Genomic DNA, 16,817 nt, shown 5'->3' on the forward strand with positions numbered 1-16,817 from the left:
AAAATGTGATTGTTTAGTATTCATCTTCCATAATGAGAAAACTACATAACCGTTAAATTTTAGTATTCATTGGATTATACTGACTCCTTTTGTTGTGAGCTCTACCTGTTAGTATAAAACAAAGAGTATTACTCGGCCAAATGAAAAGCATAAAAGGAAACAAATACTAAAAGTGTAACATCGCTGTGATATATAGAAAGGTTCAAGAAAATTGATTTACCTATATTATCAAAGAGTGTATATTTTTGACATACATCCGTTTAAAATTCTAAAATTAAATGTATTTAAATTAGAGTGGTGAAATGACGAATGATCTATCGGAAAGTGATTCGCGATAGTGTGCAAATGAGATCAAAACATGAAGAAAGATCATGTAGTGATTATATGGTTAGTAAACAATGATTTCGAGTCTTTGAAAAAATTAACGGACCGACCGTTAAAACATATGATAAAATTCACAGGCCAAAAAAATGGGTGTGGATGATCCATTACGAGACCCATTAACTGTAGACGGTGGTGACTTAATAGAATGTTGTTGAATAAAACAACGTCAAAATGGGTATGACACGGTGTCGATAACACCACCTTTTTCTTAGTGAGTCCCCACAATTGACTATCAAACTGGTGATATTTTTTATTCCTTTTATTTTTTTATTTTTTTTTGGCCTGATGGCCCATGGGTAAGAGATGAAAGATTAATCAATGAGTATTACTCCTCCAAATGAAATAATAAGAGGAAACAGAGACTGTTTGTCCACAAAAACAAAGAGGAAACAGAGACTTAAAGTTAAATAAAAACCCCATTATTATTGAGTTTTTTTTTAATCAGTATAGGAACATAACGGTAAGTAACAAGTAACCAAGTGTTAACGCCTGAGATGAGAAAACATGTAGATAATAGCAACAACTAAGAACATAATCATAGCAATGTAGGGAGGGAACATATAGAGAGAAGACAAGTTTGCTGACATCACGATTAATAAGAACGAGAGACGATCTAAAATGAAAGTCAGAACTGGATGTGTTCGTGGAAACACAGCGTTGGCCAAGAGGAAGAGAGATAATGCCCCCTGGTTGAGGAAGGCTTGACTATAGATGCTGATATTGGGGTTCGCACGTTGGGATGAGAAGTTTATTCCCCAACCAAAGACATATTGTATGACGTATGAACTTAGATGTCCATCAAGTGGAATTCATTTGGGGGTATACCATGCGAGGCACGTTCCGCCGCGTAGAATGCGTTACCGTGATACCATGGAACTCTAGCGGACGTCGACTGAGAAGGTCGCTGGAACACAGGGATCAAGGGGCTCGAGTTGCTTTGGCTCTCTGAAGATGTGGAAAATGGGTTTCTGAAATATCGTGAAGGAATCCTGTCGTCGTTCTGTCCTGGCTGGGCTGGGTGAGACGAAGAGGAAGAGCTGGCATTGTTTTGAAGTTGAGTCACTGGAGATGGGGTAAATGGATGTCCCAAATACGGTGGAGGAATCATGTTCTCGTGCTGTCCTGGGTGCGTCGGGTGGGCTGAAGAAGAAGGACTCATGTAGTGTTGACTCTGAACCACGGGAGATGGGTGAACTGGGCGTCTCAGATACGGTTGAGGAATAGGATTGCTTTCGTGTCCAGGCTGAGTTGGATGAGCTGGAGATGAAGGACTCGTGTTGCTCTGAATTGGTAGTGTTGAGTTGTCAGGCAACTCTGAATCTCTCTGCGCCATCGAACTTGAAAGAGTGCTATCACTCGGAATTGGTGGTGTTGGAGTACTCGCACCGGGAATGGGAGCTACGAGTGCCAGAAACGCAAACAGGAAAAACATCTCCGAGAAATGTTTTCAGGCGATCAAAGGAAGATTGAGATGGGAATTACGTCATTTGTTTTCGTCATGTCTCAACTATTTATAAAAAAGAAGGCAGTCCACAAAGCAACATGAAAACAACTACGTCATGACATTTACGTCATTTTTAGCAAAAAAATAGGAAGACATTTTTACGTCATGACATTTTCTTCTTTCGAAATGCCTTCTCTCTCTCTCTCTCTCTCTCTCTCTCTCTCTCTCTCTCTCTCTCTCTCTCTCTCTCTCTCTCTCTCTCTCTCTCTCTCTCTCTCTCTCTCTCTCTCTCTCTCTCTCTCTCTCTCTCTCTCTCTCTCTCTCTCTCTCTCTCTCTCTCTCTCTCCCCATCCTAGTCATGCACTCCTACGTTCGAAATGGATACAATAAAAATATTTTTATGCTTCAACATATATAATGTTTTTATAGTTTTAACTAAGTTAATTTTAATTTTAGCAAAAGCTATTTAACCTATTATATTTTATACTCTACTTTTTAAGTAGTTTTTTGATTTATGGTTTTAGGGAGGATTATTGGAACCAAAATTAGTGTGTTGCTCGGTTTCGTTGTAATAAGGGTTTCGTTGTAATAATGAAGATTGAAATGGGAATTATGCCAATTATGTTTGTCATGCTTCGCCTAATAAGGCTTAAAGTATGCAAGAGACTCGGACAGTCCGGCGACTTTCCTAAGAGTACTTCCAAAAATTGCAGAACGTGGTCTTTTTCATCAGTTCTCCTTTTCTTTTCTTTTTCATCTCTTTTCAGCGGGAGGTTTACTAAGCCTACTTGGGGCAACTCCAACCATGGAAATATTCAATTGAGGTTGTTTGTAATAAAATTATTAATATTGTGATAATTATTTAGTCTTATATATTTATTTTGTATTTTGTATAAAAAGTTATTCATCTTGGAGAAATGTTTTGAGATTGAAGGAAAGATTGAAATGGGAATTTTTCCAATTATGTTGTTATGCTTCGCCTATTTGTAAGGCTTAAGTTTGCAAAGAGTCAGTCCGGTGTGTTTGCTACACCATTGTAGAATTTTTAATTTTTTGGATCTCTTGACTTTACTAAGAGTACTTCCAAAAATTGCAGAAGGTGTACATTTTTTTGATTAATTTGGAGGTATAGCAAAACGGATGGAACTCTCTCTAGTTATTTCTGATTTTCTCCACGGAATCTTTAGTTCGAAATGCCTTTTCTCTCTTTGTCCACCCATTCTACAGTTCGAAATGCTCTTTCTCTATATGTCCATCCAAGGGCGAATCCAGAAGAATTATTGAGTGGGTGCATTATTGGTCATAAAAATAAACATGCATTAAGGAGGGTTCGAACTTGAGATATTATGGGGGCATTTGCTGGTTTTTACCTTTAGAACAACTGAAACTTTGGTAACCTTGCCTGTAAAAATTTTTATATCAAAAAATATGTGGGTGCACGTGCCACCACAGTCCTTAACGTAGCTTCGCCACTGTGTCCATCCATGCATCCACTCCTTCGTTCGGTATGTATACAATCTTTATATATAAAAGAAGCTTTCTATCTCTCCCGCTATGTCCACGTCGGATTCCACGTTGGAAATACCTCTCCTGACGTTGCGACACGTTGAAACTCACCGTTTCACTAAAACTCTTCTACTGTGGGCTTGGGTCGCGTATATTTGGTTTATGCTCTGAAGATTGAAGATTTTTCTGGGCCGACGGAGAAGAGGTCGCCTCTAACCCTAATACGGGTAAGGCGATGAAAAGCGGTTCGTCTTCGTCTCTACTCTTCGTGTGACGGCGGCGATGCGGTGACGATTGTGTTTCTTCTCACAACCTGAAACGGTCGGTTTAATGGCTTCGTCTTTAATCCCATCGATTTGCACCTCCACGCTTCAAAGCGTTGCTTAAGATCTGAGTGGCGGTGTGGGTTCAGTATAAATATATGTGAGATCCCTCTCCTTGAACTCATCGTATTTCCATATCACTTTCTTACGTGAAATCATCAGTCAAATCCTCTCAATCATAAGTTTTTACAAAAATTCACAGTCACAAGGTTTGTAGTTTCAGTGACCTTTAGCGTTAGCTTTTGCATTTGACTAAGGTTTTTCGATTTATTAGATCAATTTATGGAATCCGTTTCATCTTCTCCGTTTAATTTGCAGAGCTTGACAGAACCAGTGATTTTGTGGTGGAATTTTTGTTTGGATAATTTTATAATTTTGTTGAGGTGGTGTTAGACTGGAGCAGGAATCTGGTTCTTTTCTAATATTAGATACATCGCACAGGAAAGTGTTGCTGATGGGTAGGGACGATTGGGATATATCTCGCAGGGTTCATTAGGTCGATGATAACTGTTAATAAATATTTCTTTGAGAGTTAGAAGCGCAAATGTATCTTGCAGCTCCAGATTGTAATGATTCGTTCTTTGAATTAATGATATTTTCTGTATGTTTGTTTCAGATATGACCGAGCAAAAGCTGTTGAAATATTAAGATCTGGAAGTTTTACAAAGAGATCACATTGATTCTGACACGAGAGAAATTAAGGTGAATTTTGCTTTTGCCTTGATATAATTGAAGTATTGGACTATCGAAATTATATACACTGTTAAAAGTGTGTGTGTGTGTGTGTTTGATACCTCCATATGGAAAAAGGGCAATAGTCCAGTTATGGTGTTACAAAATCAGCCAGGTACGTGGATTCAAAGGTGGAGGTAAATGTGCATTGGATTTGTCTGTATGGATTTAACTGGAATAGATTTAACTTGAGTTATTGAAGTTGTTTCTATGTATGGTTCAAGATTAGCAAGCTCTGAGTTACTATGAAGAGTCCAAGAGTTATCAACGTTGATAACCGCAACATTTGTTCTTTCTTTATGATATTGATGACTCTTTGTTTTATCACTGATCCAGGAAGCTGCATTATTCTATGAGACCATCGTCTATACGTACATACACATATGGTGAAGTTTAAAGTGTCTACCTTGGGGTCGTGTGTTTGTAAGTCATTATTTATTCAAAGCGCAAACATCAACTCAGTTGTTTGAGCCTAATACTAATTTGGCTACCGTCTCTACTTCTCTCTCAGGTTCATTGGTTAATGAAGTTACAAGGGAGTAATTTTGGTAGTAGTTTTACTGTCTTAAGCTTTGAGATGGGTGGTCATTCTCAAAGGACTCGAGTAGGAAGAGCAGCAAATCATCCTCAAAAGTTCCAAGAAAGCCCCGTACAACCATAGTTATAGGGAGGAAAAATACGTGGTGGCCAAGAAAGCCCCGTACAACCATTTTAGGAAGTTTTACAGTTCAACACATTTCTCACATATTGTTTAGAAATTTATAATTTTCTCATCTAGCAACTGTAAACTTTTCTTTTTTTTTTCATAATTCTTTGTGTTTATTGTATATAGTTGAGTTTTCTTTCTTTCCATAATACAACATAATCAAGTAAAAACACCACAAATAAACACACCATCAATATTTTTAATTTTTCAAAGCTGTTTAACATATTTCAGTTGAGTTTTCTTTCTTTTCATTTGACCACATAATCAAGTAAAGCACCTCAAATAAACATACCATTATGATTTTTAATTTTTTAAAGTTTACCATATCTTTTATTCGTTAGTGATTTAAACCATATATTTTACTACAACACTTAATAGTACACACAACTTTTAATAATCAATGACATTTTTAATCCACCGCAGATGTGACCGTTTAAATAAAATATTCAAAGTAGTTTCTTAATAAGTTATAATTTTAATAATTTTGGTATTAAAAAAACTTAGTATAAAATATTTATAATCAGACATATTTCTGTTTTCAATAAAATATTTTTATGATATAATTTAAAACTTATTAATTGTATTATTGCTATAAAATGTGTTTAATTTTTATGATTAAAATGTTATTTGAATCAATATTACATGCACACCGATTCACCTTACTACTTGCTAAGAAAAATTCCAATTCTCGCATTTGTCAAAAGAATGACATTACCGTTATATATACAACTGAGTACAAGTTATTAATCAATATTAAATATCGATTAAAAAATATATACCGACTCACTTAAAATATTATTCAAATCAATAGATTTAAAAGAAAATATATAAGAGAAAAAATAACAATACATTCAGAAACAAATGTATAAGATAAAAAAATAATTTCTAATTATGGATTGAACTTCAAATTAATTTTGTATTTATGTATTGAAATTTAATTTATCATTCCAAGTAATTTAATACAAATATTTCATTATATAAGTAAAATAAACATTACAATGAAAATATTTAAGATATATATATAAGTAAAATATTTTTATTATTTTACTATTTACTCACACGCCCGCCCGTAGGGCGGGTTTACCCTAGTAAAATATATTTTTATGTTTCAACATATATAACGTTTTTATTGTTTTAAGTTAATTTAATTTTAGCAAAAGCTATTTAACCTATTATATTTTATGCTCGGTTTCGTTGTAATAAGGGTTTCGTTGTAATAAAGTTGTTTGGTCAAAATCTCACACGCCGTTGTAATAAGTTGTTTAGTCAAAAATACTGGTCAAAATCTTACATACTCTCTTTTCCTTCTGGGTCAAAATCTCACATACTCTTTTTGCATTGTCTTTGCACGTACTATCGTCGTCTCTCTCAAGTAACCGGTCTATCTAATTTTTTTTGTTTTTTGCACATTACATGTGCTATAAGTCCACCTCTCTCAAATGAGAGCTGTCTTCTAGAACTTTTTTTGTATCTCACACTTTGTCACTTTGGGTGGTCATTTGCGGACACACCAAGAAATACATATCTCTTGGAGAAATGTTTTGAGATGATTGAAATGGGAATTATGCCAATTCTGTTTGTTATGCTTCGCCTATTTGTATAGCTTAATTTTCTCAAAGCAGGGACTCTATTTTTCTGCATTTTTTTTGGCTAAAAGTAGGGACTTTTCTTCAGTACTAAGCCCCACCGTTGGTCCTGTCGGAATTCAGTAATAGATTACTTACTCTCGTTTACTTCTCTTAAAACCACCTTACCTGTCCTTTTGTTCAAAATTAATTAATATGGTAATACCTAAAAGGCATTTCAATATCTTGTTTTGGTTCCAGAGCATAACAAGATTGTAAATTATACTTGTATAAGAATCAAAATTGTAGTAAGAATAAAAAAATTGAATCATAGATCATGGCTTCAGATATCAATCAATTATTTTCATATTGATGCATACAAGAGATTTTTGTATATGCAGGTAGCATTAGAAGAGATTTTTTTGTTACCACTGCTACAAAGTGGGATTATTAATACACACGTTGTCTTGAGTCTTGTTGCTGCTATATCACATTCACATAAGGCCTGTTCGTTTCGTAACCGCAAAGTGTAGCGGCGGCGGCGGCAAATAATTGTACTACGACGGACACCTAAATAGCAGAGTCGGAAGTTGCGGTAGACGCTACTGAATTGCCGGAGACCAAAAGATGAGACGCTTGTTGCCGCACATAATTTCAGCGTCTACTCTCCTTGGTGTTTGTTACCGCTGCGACTGAAAATAGGTCAGCGATTTCTCACCGATAGTGTACATTACATCCTATAATGAAATGTATGGAGCTTTAGAGCCATGACGGTGCCGTTTCGGCTACTGTTACCTTAAAAGGTAATTAGTGTGGAATCTTGGTTGTGAGCAATGCCGCAACTTAAATAGACTCTGCATTGTCCACTGTCCTCGTAACATACCTGAAATAGAAATCCATTTTGAAGAAAGATAGTGTCCACAAAAGAAGTGATGACATTAAAAATCAGAATCTCTTGGGAGCTTTTTATCGGGTTTAGCACACACGAGATACTGAATATTCAGTTTTGTTCTACATCAAAGACTGAATGATTGAGCCAAACACTTACAACCTCCTTACAGAGCAGTAACTGGATACATGAACCATAGCCTGGTTAAGTAAGTTTTAAGTAATAAATTACTTGTGTATTAATAATCCCACTTTATAATTAAATATAAATGTGGCTAATATATACATGAAAAATAGTATTAACAAAATAGTAGTTAATCAGTTTTCCAATATTTATTGTCCGGTAAAGATAGCATGGTTCAGATAAGGGTATCCGAATATTGATTTGGATCCATAGGATTAGTGAAATTGTTATCAATCATGGTTTCAGGATATCTAGAACTAGGATATCTGAATATCCAAAAATATATAGATTTGAATTTTCTCTTATAGAAATAAAACCAATAATAAAAATTTAATTGATTGTTAATTTGTATACTACTTAAAATTATTGGAAATAAAATTGAATAAACTATTAAAGCTAATAGAGTTATAATTTTAGTTCTCTTATTTACAAATTATATATACATCTATAACTAAAATTACATAGTTCTCTTATTTACATATTATATATTCACTATAACTAAAATTACTTTTTATTATTTTAAAATATATAATACGTTTGGACTAGGACTCGGATTCCTTGAATATCCGTTTTTGGATAGACCATCTTGGATCCAACATATATTGCACCTCAGATACTACTTTTTTTTTCTTGCACCACTGGAAGAGAAAAAGACAAAAGAATAGTAAACTCAGGACTACCTAAGAAAAGTCGTTATCTTAATCTCATATTCACATTTATAGAATTCATACAACTTTTCTAGTTTGTCGTTGATTTTCAGTTTTAAGATTTGTTCCAGCAACTTTCTTTTCTTTATTTTTATTGGTATAATAGATCTACGTTTATTATTCCAGGACAAGAAATATTAAACGTTGAGTTATTTGAATTTTTTTATAATATATTTATATTTATTTTGTTATCCAAACTTTAAGAATACTGACTTTAACTCTAGTATTTTGAAATGATTTAAAATATAAAGAATCACTGTTCTAATAATACAAGAGTTTTAAAATCTATAAGTAATCAACTTTTTGAATAACAAAATTTTTACAATGAATTATAAAATCATTACACCAAATTTAAATATAAATATCAAATCATTACACCAATAACAAAAGATTTGCTCAAGACTTTAAGAATCACTAAAACCACTGAATCTTTAAATTCTTCAAGTCTAAAAATCACTCCCTCCTTATCAACCCCAAAGTAGCATATTTCTTTCAGCTGGCCTGCCCCAATCATACGTTAACTTTAAAAGGAGCTTCAGCGCCACGACGGTTCCGTTGCAGCTACAGTTACCTTAAAAGGCAATTTGTTTGAAATCTTGGCAGTAAGCAATGCTGCAACTTAATAACTCTGCATTGTCCACTGTTCTCACAACATAAACTGAAATAGAAATCCATTTTGAGGAAAGACAGTGTCCACAGAAAGAATTGATGGCATTAAAATCAGAATCTCTTGGGAGCTTATGTTCTACATCAAAGATTCTATGAGTGAGCCAAAAACACTTACAACCCTAGAAAATACAACAATAATTTACATACTCTCTTTTCTTCGTTTTAAAACCATTCTTGGACGTACATGCGCTACAAGCACCTCTCTTCTTTGTTCAAAACAATGTATGCGTCTACATGCAGAGGCTTGAAAAGTTGCCCGCAAATTTTTAGCGGAGCAGATCTCCAAACGCAACACTAATGTAGTAATGTTTATCGCTTGATATTCTTTTTTTTTTTTTTAAAGAAAGAATATCCTGTATATTTTAGAATATCTGAATATAGATTCGGATCAGTGGGATTAATGAAATTGTTATCTATCTATGGTTTTTGGATATCAAGAATAAGTATATCCACTATCTACGGATATATGGATTTGATTTTTTTTTCTTATAAAAACTAAAACTAAAACTAAAATATAAAATGAATGTTAATTATTTACTATTTAAAATATAAATTTAAGTATACTATTAAAAGTTAAATAGAATTTATAATTTTACATATTTTATATCCAAATTATATATATATATATGTCTATAACTAAAATTATATTTTACAAATTTTAACATATATAATACGTTTGGATTAGGATTCTGACTCCTCGTATATCTGTTTTGGGTGGATATTAGATCCGACATATATCACACCTCACCAAGTAATTATTTTTTTTCATCTTAGCCAACAAACCGAGAAAAGACAAAAGACAATAGACAAAAGAATAGTTAACTGAGGACCAACTAAAAAGTCGACATCTTTTATTTAATTTTCTTGTTTCTAAATTTCATAAGAAATTGCCAAAAATATCATTTTTATAGTACCACTTTTCATATTTACACTAACCACTTTTACCACTACTTTTAATGAAGAGTTTAGATCTGAAGGTTTAGGATTTAGGGTTTAGATTTGATGTTTTAGGGTTTAAGGTGTATAGTTTAGGGTTTAGAGTTGAGGATTTAGGGTTTAGAGTTGAGGATTTTGGGATTTATAGTTTAGACTTTAGGGTTTAGGGTTTAGGATATTGAATTTAGGGTATATAGTTTAGTGTTTAGGGTTTAGAGTTGAAGATTTTGGGTTTAGGGTTTAGAATTGGAGGTTTAGGATTTAGAATTTGAGATTAGAATTTTGAAAAGCATATAAAAATAAAGATATAAGAATCTTTAATATTTTAATAAATAAGATATTTTTGAAAATGTATCTTTAGTGGTGGTAAAGATGAATAATGATACCTTGAAAGTGGTATTTTTGAAAATTCCCCAAATATATTGTGTTCGTGGCTAGAAAAAATAAATTATTCCAAATTAATTGAGACCTAAAAAGTATTTTAATATCTTGTCTTAATTCCAGAGCATAAGAGATCCTAAATTCTATTTGTATAAGAATCAAACTGTAGTAAGAACAAAAAGTTGAATCATAAACAATGCTTTAGATATCAATTAAATATTTACATATTGATGGTGCATACAAGATGACAAAGTAATATGATAGAGTGTGTATGTGAGAAAAAACTCATTTATTTCTTTTATTCTTTGGTATGGATGTTAAGATTATACTATTTTCTGAATAAAACATTGTTGTTGTTAACATCTCTTTCGTTGGGGCGCTGGACTGCCCGCCACCCGGGTTTGAGCCTTGGCCACAACGGATTTAACATCCCTTCCGTTGGGGCGCTGGACCCCTTCAGGAGATAGTTGGGAATGTAGCTACCCAGATACCAGAGTTACCAAAAAAAAAACATTGTTGTTGTTAAACAATTTATTACTACAACGAAACGGATAAAGTAAAGAAAACCAGCAAGAGAGAGGAAACAAACAATGCACTAGGGAGACAGCAAAGGGGAGTAAACTTCCAGAAGAGAAGAAACACTTAGGCTAGGCGCTGGGTAAGATGGTAGCCGGTCTCTCACGGTGCTGGACTGCTGGGTAAAAAACTCTCATATTTACACTAGACTGCATTCACCAAAACAGAATCTTGCAACCACATTCAAATCTTTATCAAACCCAAAACTAGCATATTTCTTTCAGCTTATCTAGCCCCAAACATACGTTAACCTAAATAATCCAAACGTTGATTTGTATATGTAACATTAGAAGATATTTTTTGGTTACCACTGCTACAAAGTGGCATATTAATACACACGTTGTCTTGTTACTGCTATAGCACATAATGAAATGTATGGAGCTTCAGAGCCATGACGGTGCCGTTTCAGCTAAAGTTACCTTAAAAAGGCAATTAGTGTGGAATCTTGGCTGTGAGCAATGCTGCAACTTTAATAGACTCACTAGATTTTGACCCGCGCTTTGGAAGCGCGGAATATTTTACGATGAAAAATTTCACTAATAATTTAACAAATATTTTGGTAATTTTTAAAGAGTGTATTTAAAATATTTTTGCATTTAAATCAGTGTTTTTAAATTCAACCCGATTGTGATTATACCGATTAATCCGGAGATCTGACAATTCAATTTAGGTTTTTAAAATATACATATTAAAAAAAATCACTAAAACCCGAGACTAACCGATTGAACTGATGGATGACCGATATGTAATCTAATTGGATTTAAATTGTAATAGTTTCATAATTTGTAATCTTATAATCCAAATTTTAAAGTTTATTATTTTACAATTTATGAAATTATAACGTTTCTACAAAATTTTAAAAAGAAAATGATATATATAAAATAACTAAAATTAATTATTGTATTGTTTGAAAACATTGATAGTAGTATAAAAATATATTGTTTGGAAACATTGATAGTAGTATAAAGAAATAAGTATATTGTTTGGAAACATGGATAGTAGTATAAAGAAATGAACATTAGTGATTTAATGTAGGTTTAACTATAAAGTATAAAGATGTATTTAATTTAAAAATTTACAAAATAAATGTTAGGTCCAACAAAATGTTTCTGTTTTAATAAGATAGATTGTCCACTGTCCTCACAACATATACACTGAAATAGAAAATCCATTTTGAGGAAAAGACAGTGTTTACAGAAAGAATCGATGGCATTAAAAATCAGAATCTCTTGGGAGCTTTTGTTCTACATCAAAGATTCTATGAGTGAAGCCAAAAACACTTGCAACCTCCGTACAGAAACAGAGAAGTAACTGGATACATGAACCACGGCCTGGTTAAATAAGTTCGAGAGTCTTCTCCCCTTCATCTGCTTATCTCAAGGGTTTCAGTCCTAGAGATGCTCTCAGCCTATTAGCTTCTGCAATTTCAGGATCCGGATGATCTGTTCCATCATCCTTCATCTTCTTCTCTTTCTTTTTCTTTGGTTCCTCCCTGTCCCGGTCATCATCAGTCTCGCGCCTCTTACGATCCCTACTCGTGCTTCTACGCCTTGCCCTGTCTCTTCTGTCTCCTTCTCTATCTCTGTCTCGTTCCCTCTCCCTATCCCGGCCTCTATAGTGATGATCTCTGTCTCGACCACGCCCACGTTCTCTGTCATAGTCTCGGTCCATATCATAATCACGATCCCTGCCAACAACAAGAAAGCTATGGTCAAACTATAACTCATGAAACAAACAAGACATGTCTCAAACACAATCACAATGACAAGCTATAATAACTGTACTAATGTTTGATCCATCATACTTTTCACTGCACACTGCCAGTACAGCAAAACCTGTAAGGATCTCCAACAGTTTCAATTTCGGAAGCTGTATTTGCAACCTCTGATGGCTTGAAATGCCATAAGAGGAAATAAAGACAGAATCCTGGACATAATGCGCGAGCATTAGCCAGATCAAACAGCTTCCACAACCATAAGCAACAAACGTATCCTAAGGAAAAAAAAATCTTTAGACATGGTACTAGCAAAGGGCAGGGATCCAGATACCTGTGTCTATGACTGTCACGTCTCCTGTCCATGTCTCTTTCTCTTTCAGTGACCTTCTCATCTTCAGATCCGGTCTCCTCCTTTTCTTCTTCTTCTTCAAAGTCATCTTCCAAAACACTCTTCCTAGGCTCCAACGCACCACTCTGCTCCAGCGTACACCTATCATCAAAAGAACAGATTAACATAAAAACAAAAGCAACCATTCAACTACACTTTTAAATATAAAAGAACAAACCTTTTCTTCAAACGTGGCATTGCAATATCACAAGAATAATCCTTAGTCAAAAGCTCCTCAACGACTTCATCCACATGTCTCAACTCAAACCCTAAGGAGATTAAAAAACAAAACTCGTCAGTGAATAACACAAAACCAATCAAACACTTTAAATCCACTGAACAAAAAAAAAAAAACAAAAACTTACTCCCATCAGATAGCTTCTGCCTCACTTTCCTATAATCATTATACAAAGGCTCAAGGTAACGATACACATCAACATCAGACCCTGTGAGACGCAGATAAAACGCACCAAGAACACGAACATACCTGCAATAACAAAAAAAAAACTTTTTAGCAAAAAAAAAACAAACTTTACAACACCCAAAAACTGTTATAACGACAAAAAGACAAGAGCTTTGGTAAGAAAAAAAGCAAATTTTACAAACACCCAAAACGTTATATAGACAAAAAGACAAGAGCTTTGGTTAAGAAACCGTACTTGTAATCATCGTTCTTGATGAACTCAACGACGATCTCCTTCTCGGGCTGGATCTGGAGCATCTTCAGGACGAGGCAGAGGAAAGGAGTGGGCTTTCGGTTGCCGCCGAAGGTCCCGCCGACGTGGTCGAGCTCCATGGCTTTGTCGACGAGCGTCTCCGCCGTGAGGCCGAAGCACTGCTCTTTCCAGAAAGTGTGGTCGCGGATTTTGTTACGCACGATCGTCTCCACGAGGTTCTGTGGGTTCGTTCCTCTTATGTTCTTCGCTAATGGGTCCGTGCGGTTCGCCATTAGTTCGGGGGATGCTTAGTTCGCCGGAGTGGATTGGATTTAACGACGGTGTAGTAGAAGAAGGAAAAGCCTAGGGCAGAGGTTTTGAACTCTTGACGTGTGAAAGTTAATATTGTTTTCTATTTTCTCATTGGGATTTTATAATGGGTCTTGGGGCGGTTACTTTAAAGGACATAATTAGAATTTAATGTATAGTGATTAGAATTTAATTTAGAGATGGAATAAGGTTTAAAATTAGATTAGGTTTTTCCTTTTAACAGTGTGATACAATTTCATCATCGTATAATCTAAGTTTTTATTACAAATAAATTACTTGCAATTTGTATGATAGTAATAAATAATTTCATAGAAAAAAAAATTTCGATAACTTTTTTACATGTGTGATATTTTTTGATGAACATAATTTTTCATAGCACATAACCATAATAAATAGTTATATATATGTAACATCATAAACTTTTGATAAGTTTATGTGTAATTTGGAAAAATAGTTTTACATCTGCGAATCAAATAATAGATCTAATGTATAAATCTTTAAATTTTGATTATTAAGCCAAGGTACTTCCACAGTTTTGTTTTTTAAATTATTTGATGAATGTTATTTTTGGACCTTTTTATTATCTTTCACAATTTTAATGATATTCATGAATTCTTATTATTTTCTGTTTATTATTTTTATATATAGTATTATAGATATAATGGGCCTTAATTCAAGTATAATAATAAACCACAATAATTAACCAAACAGAGTTCAGAACCGGATCGTTACCTCGATGATGTGTTAAGATAACTGGTGACCAAATGAATAAATGGAAATGTCTAATTCTTCTTTATTTTTTAAACTTGACACTATTTATAAAGAATGAAAATACTTAATTATTTTTCATTCCTTAAATTTGACATCATTTATAAGAAATATTTTTTCTTCAATATTCTTTCTCATTCCTTATAATTTAAGGAATCAAAGAAGAAATATATTCCCTATAAAATCCGAGAAGGAACAATAGAGAATAATATTTCTATTTCTATTATTTTTTTTTCTTCGTTCCTTTTCTGGTTGTTCATATTATTTCTTGTTTGTCACCGGTTAAGATAAAGTCTAGTCTTTTCGAGGCTGTGATTGAAAATTGGTACTCAGATGATGTTTTCATAGAGGGAAATGTACACACTGGTGCTGTTGTTATTAGGCTTGGTCGTGACTCGTGAGTTGTTGGTACTTTTATGATAGTTTGATACAGACGTTGATGAGCTGAGAATATTGAGCTGAACATAATGGGGAATAAGCTCCATTCTAGTGTTTTCTAGGCTATAATTGAAAATTGAAACTTTGATGATGGTTTCATGGAGGAAATGAGATTATCTAATTGCTTGTTTTCAAAAGTTCAAAACCAAAAAAAAATAAAAAAAATGAAAAAGATAATCAAAACATAACAGAAAAATAAAGATGCCTAGAATAGAAATAGTAAAGGTCTTCCTATGATTTTTTTTGTTTTCCAATAAGCACCGAAACGAACAAGATGAGGAAAAAAGAGAAGAGATTGTATCATTTGCAGGCCGATTGCAAAGACTTGATGACGTTCTTTAAAAGTCCGACGGCGAAGCGGTAGCTGCTTGATTCACTGAGACTGGGGTGCAAAATCTTCTTACTGACTTGCTCAAAGATTAAGGGACCCCATGATACTACCCACGGGTCTGATGTGTCAATGACTGAAACCACATACATCATCCAAGAAAGATAACATAGAAGAAAAGCAAAGAACCAAAGAATAGTGATATCAAGCTAACACAAGGCTTATGATCAGATTCGTGGTTATAATTAGTTCCAGAGATTGTGAAAACAAACCTTGCCAAGAAAAGCACCCAAAGGTTCGTTACTTGCTTGAGTAACCAACAGATTAGACCCAGCTGTGAGAGTTAAGCAATTCTTTTGGTTCTCGGCTAATTCACGGCTTAAGGACCACATACAAGTAACAATTTCCTACATATTTAGCATCAACCTTAGAAGACGAAATAAATGACTAGATTTTGAAACTATACCAGTCTTGGGAAGAAGAATGATGACTTTCCATCTTACCTTTAACGTTTGAGTAGCTGGGCTGCGTTTGTTTGCTCGGGAAGGTATGAGTGTGGCCTCCAGAGTCGACCTAAACTCCAGCTGAAATTTATAAATGGCAGGAACATAAAAGATCAACCATCGTATTCATCAAGCAGCAGTTGAGACTGCACTAGTTCTGCATTAATTTTAAAATAAGGTGAACTCAGAATTACTTGGAGGTCTCTCCTAAGGGTCTGATATTGCGTTTGAATTTGGGTAGCTATGGATGCCTCAGTCATTGATTGAACAGTTTCTAGAAGTCCATCCTGTATAAAAGAAAGAAAAAGCAGCATTTTCAGCAATAAAATAATAGAAAGAGAAGTCAGCTCTACCGTTCTCATATAATTCAAACCTAGAGGGTTTTGTTGATGAAAGAAGATATATTTTCTTGAACAGCAAGTGTTACTTCACGTACTATGTGTGAAACAGTTAGATTAAGCTCTTCACTATTTTTTGAACCATTGCATTAAACTCCCGCCATGAAGTTTGTTGCTGCTTCCTGCGAAATGTCTCTGAATGCCGTTTCATTCTTAACAGACTGCTCTTGGAAGAGGGCAAAAATAATATAATTACTACTCTCAATAATACGGCTTACAGAATCTTTCAACGCCAATCACAATCTGCAAGGGAAATAGTGCTCAAATCAACAAAGCCTTAGTTTCAAAAT

The 16,817-nt window shown here is 34.1% G+C and overlaps 2 protein-coding genes and 1 long non-coding RNA gene across 3 annotated transcripts; 1 reads left to right on the plus strand and 2 right to left on the minus strand.

The window, feature by feature from the left end:
- Nucleotides 1-1,171: 1,171 nt before the first annotated feature.
- On the minus strand, nucleotides 1,172-1,816 carry LOC108851027 (leucine-rich repeat extensin-like protein 5). The gene has a single exon (XM_018624462.2). It carries the CDS (start codon nucleotides 1,814-1,816, stop codon nucleotides 1,172-1,174), a length of 645 nt encoding a protein of 214 aa, XP_018479964.2.
- Nucleotides 1,817-3,359: 1,543 nt separating this feature from the next.
- On the plus strand, nucleotides 3,360-5,235 carry LOC130511552 (uncharacterized). The gene is made up of 3 exons (XR_008945059.1): nucleotides 3,360-3,757; nucleotides 4,274-4,812; nucleotides 4,901-5,235. It is a non-coding gene; the product is annotated as an uncharacterized LOC130511552 (long non-coding RNA).
- Nucleotides 5,236-12,220: 6,985 nt separating this feature from the next.
- LOC108852323 (pre-mRNA-splicing factor 38) lies at nucleotides 12,221-14,174 on the minus strand. The gene is made up of 5 exons (XM_018625821.2): nucleotides 13,766-14,174; nucleotides 13,472-13,593; nucleotides 13,285-13,375; nucleotides 13,050-13,208; nucleotides 12,221-12,688 (listed from the first exon to the last, which is right to left on the minus strand). Exons 1-5 carry the CDS (start codon nucleotides 14,053-14,055, stop codon nucleotides 12,373-12,375), a joined length of 978 nt encoding a protein of 325 aa, XP_018481323.1. The 5' UTR covers nucleotides 14,056-14,174; the 3' UTR covers nucleotides 12,221-12,372.
- Between the last annotated feature and the right edge of the window lie 2,643 nt (nucleotides 14,175-16,817).

This window comes from Raphanus sativus, chromosome 4, assembly GCF_000801105.2.
Source record: "Raphanus sativus cultivar WK10039 chromosome 4, ASM80110v3, whole genome shotgun sequence".
In the NCBI taxonomy this organism is placed as follows: domain Eukaryota; kingdom Viridiplantae; phylum Streptophyta; class Magnoliopsida; order Brassicales; family Brassicaceae; genus Raphanus; species Raphanus sativus.

Coding starts and splice junctions, on each gene's coding strand:
- LOC108851027 (XM_018624462.2), bottom strand. CDS start 1,816: ATGTTTTTCCTGTTTGCGTTTCTGGCACTCGTAGCTCCCATTCCCGGT.
- LOC108852323 (XM_018625821.2), bottom strand. CDS start 14,055: ATGGCGAACCGCACGGACCCATTAGCGAAGAACATAAGAGGAACGAAC. Junction 13,594..13,765: donor ATCAAGAACGATGATTACAA/GTACGGTTTCTT, acceptor TTGTTATTGCAG/GTATGTTCGTGTTCTTGGTG. Junction 13,376..13,471: donor GCAGAAGCTATCTGATGGGA/GTAAGTTTTTGT, acceptor TAATCTCCTTAG/GGTTTGAGTTGAGACATGTG.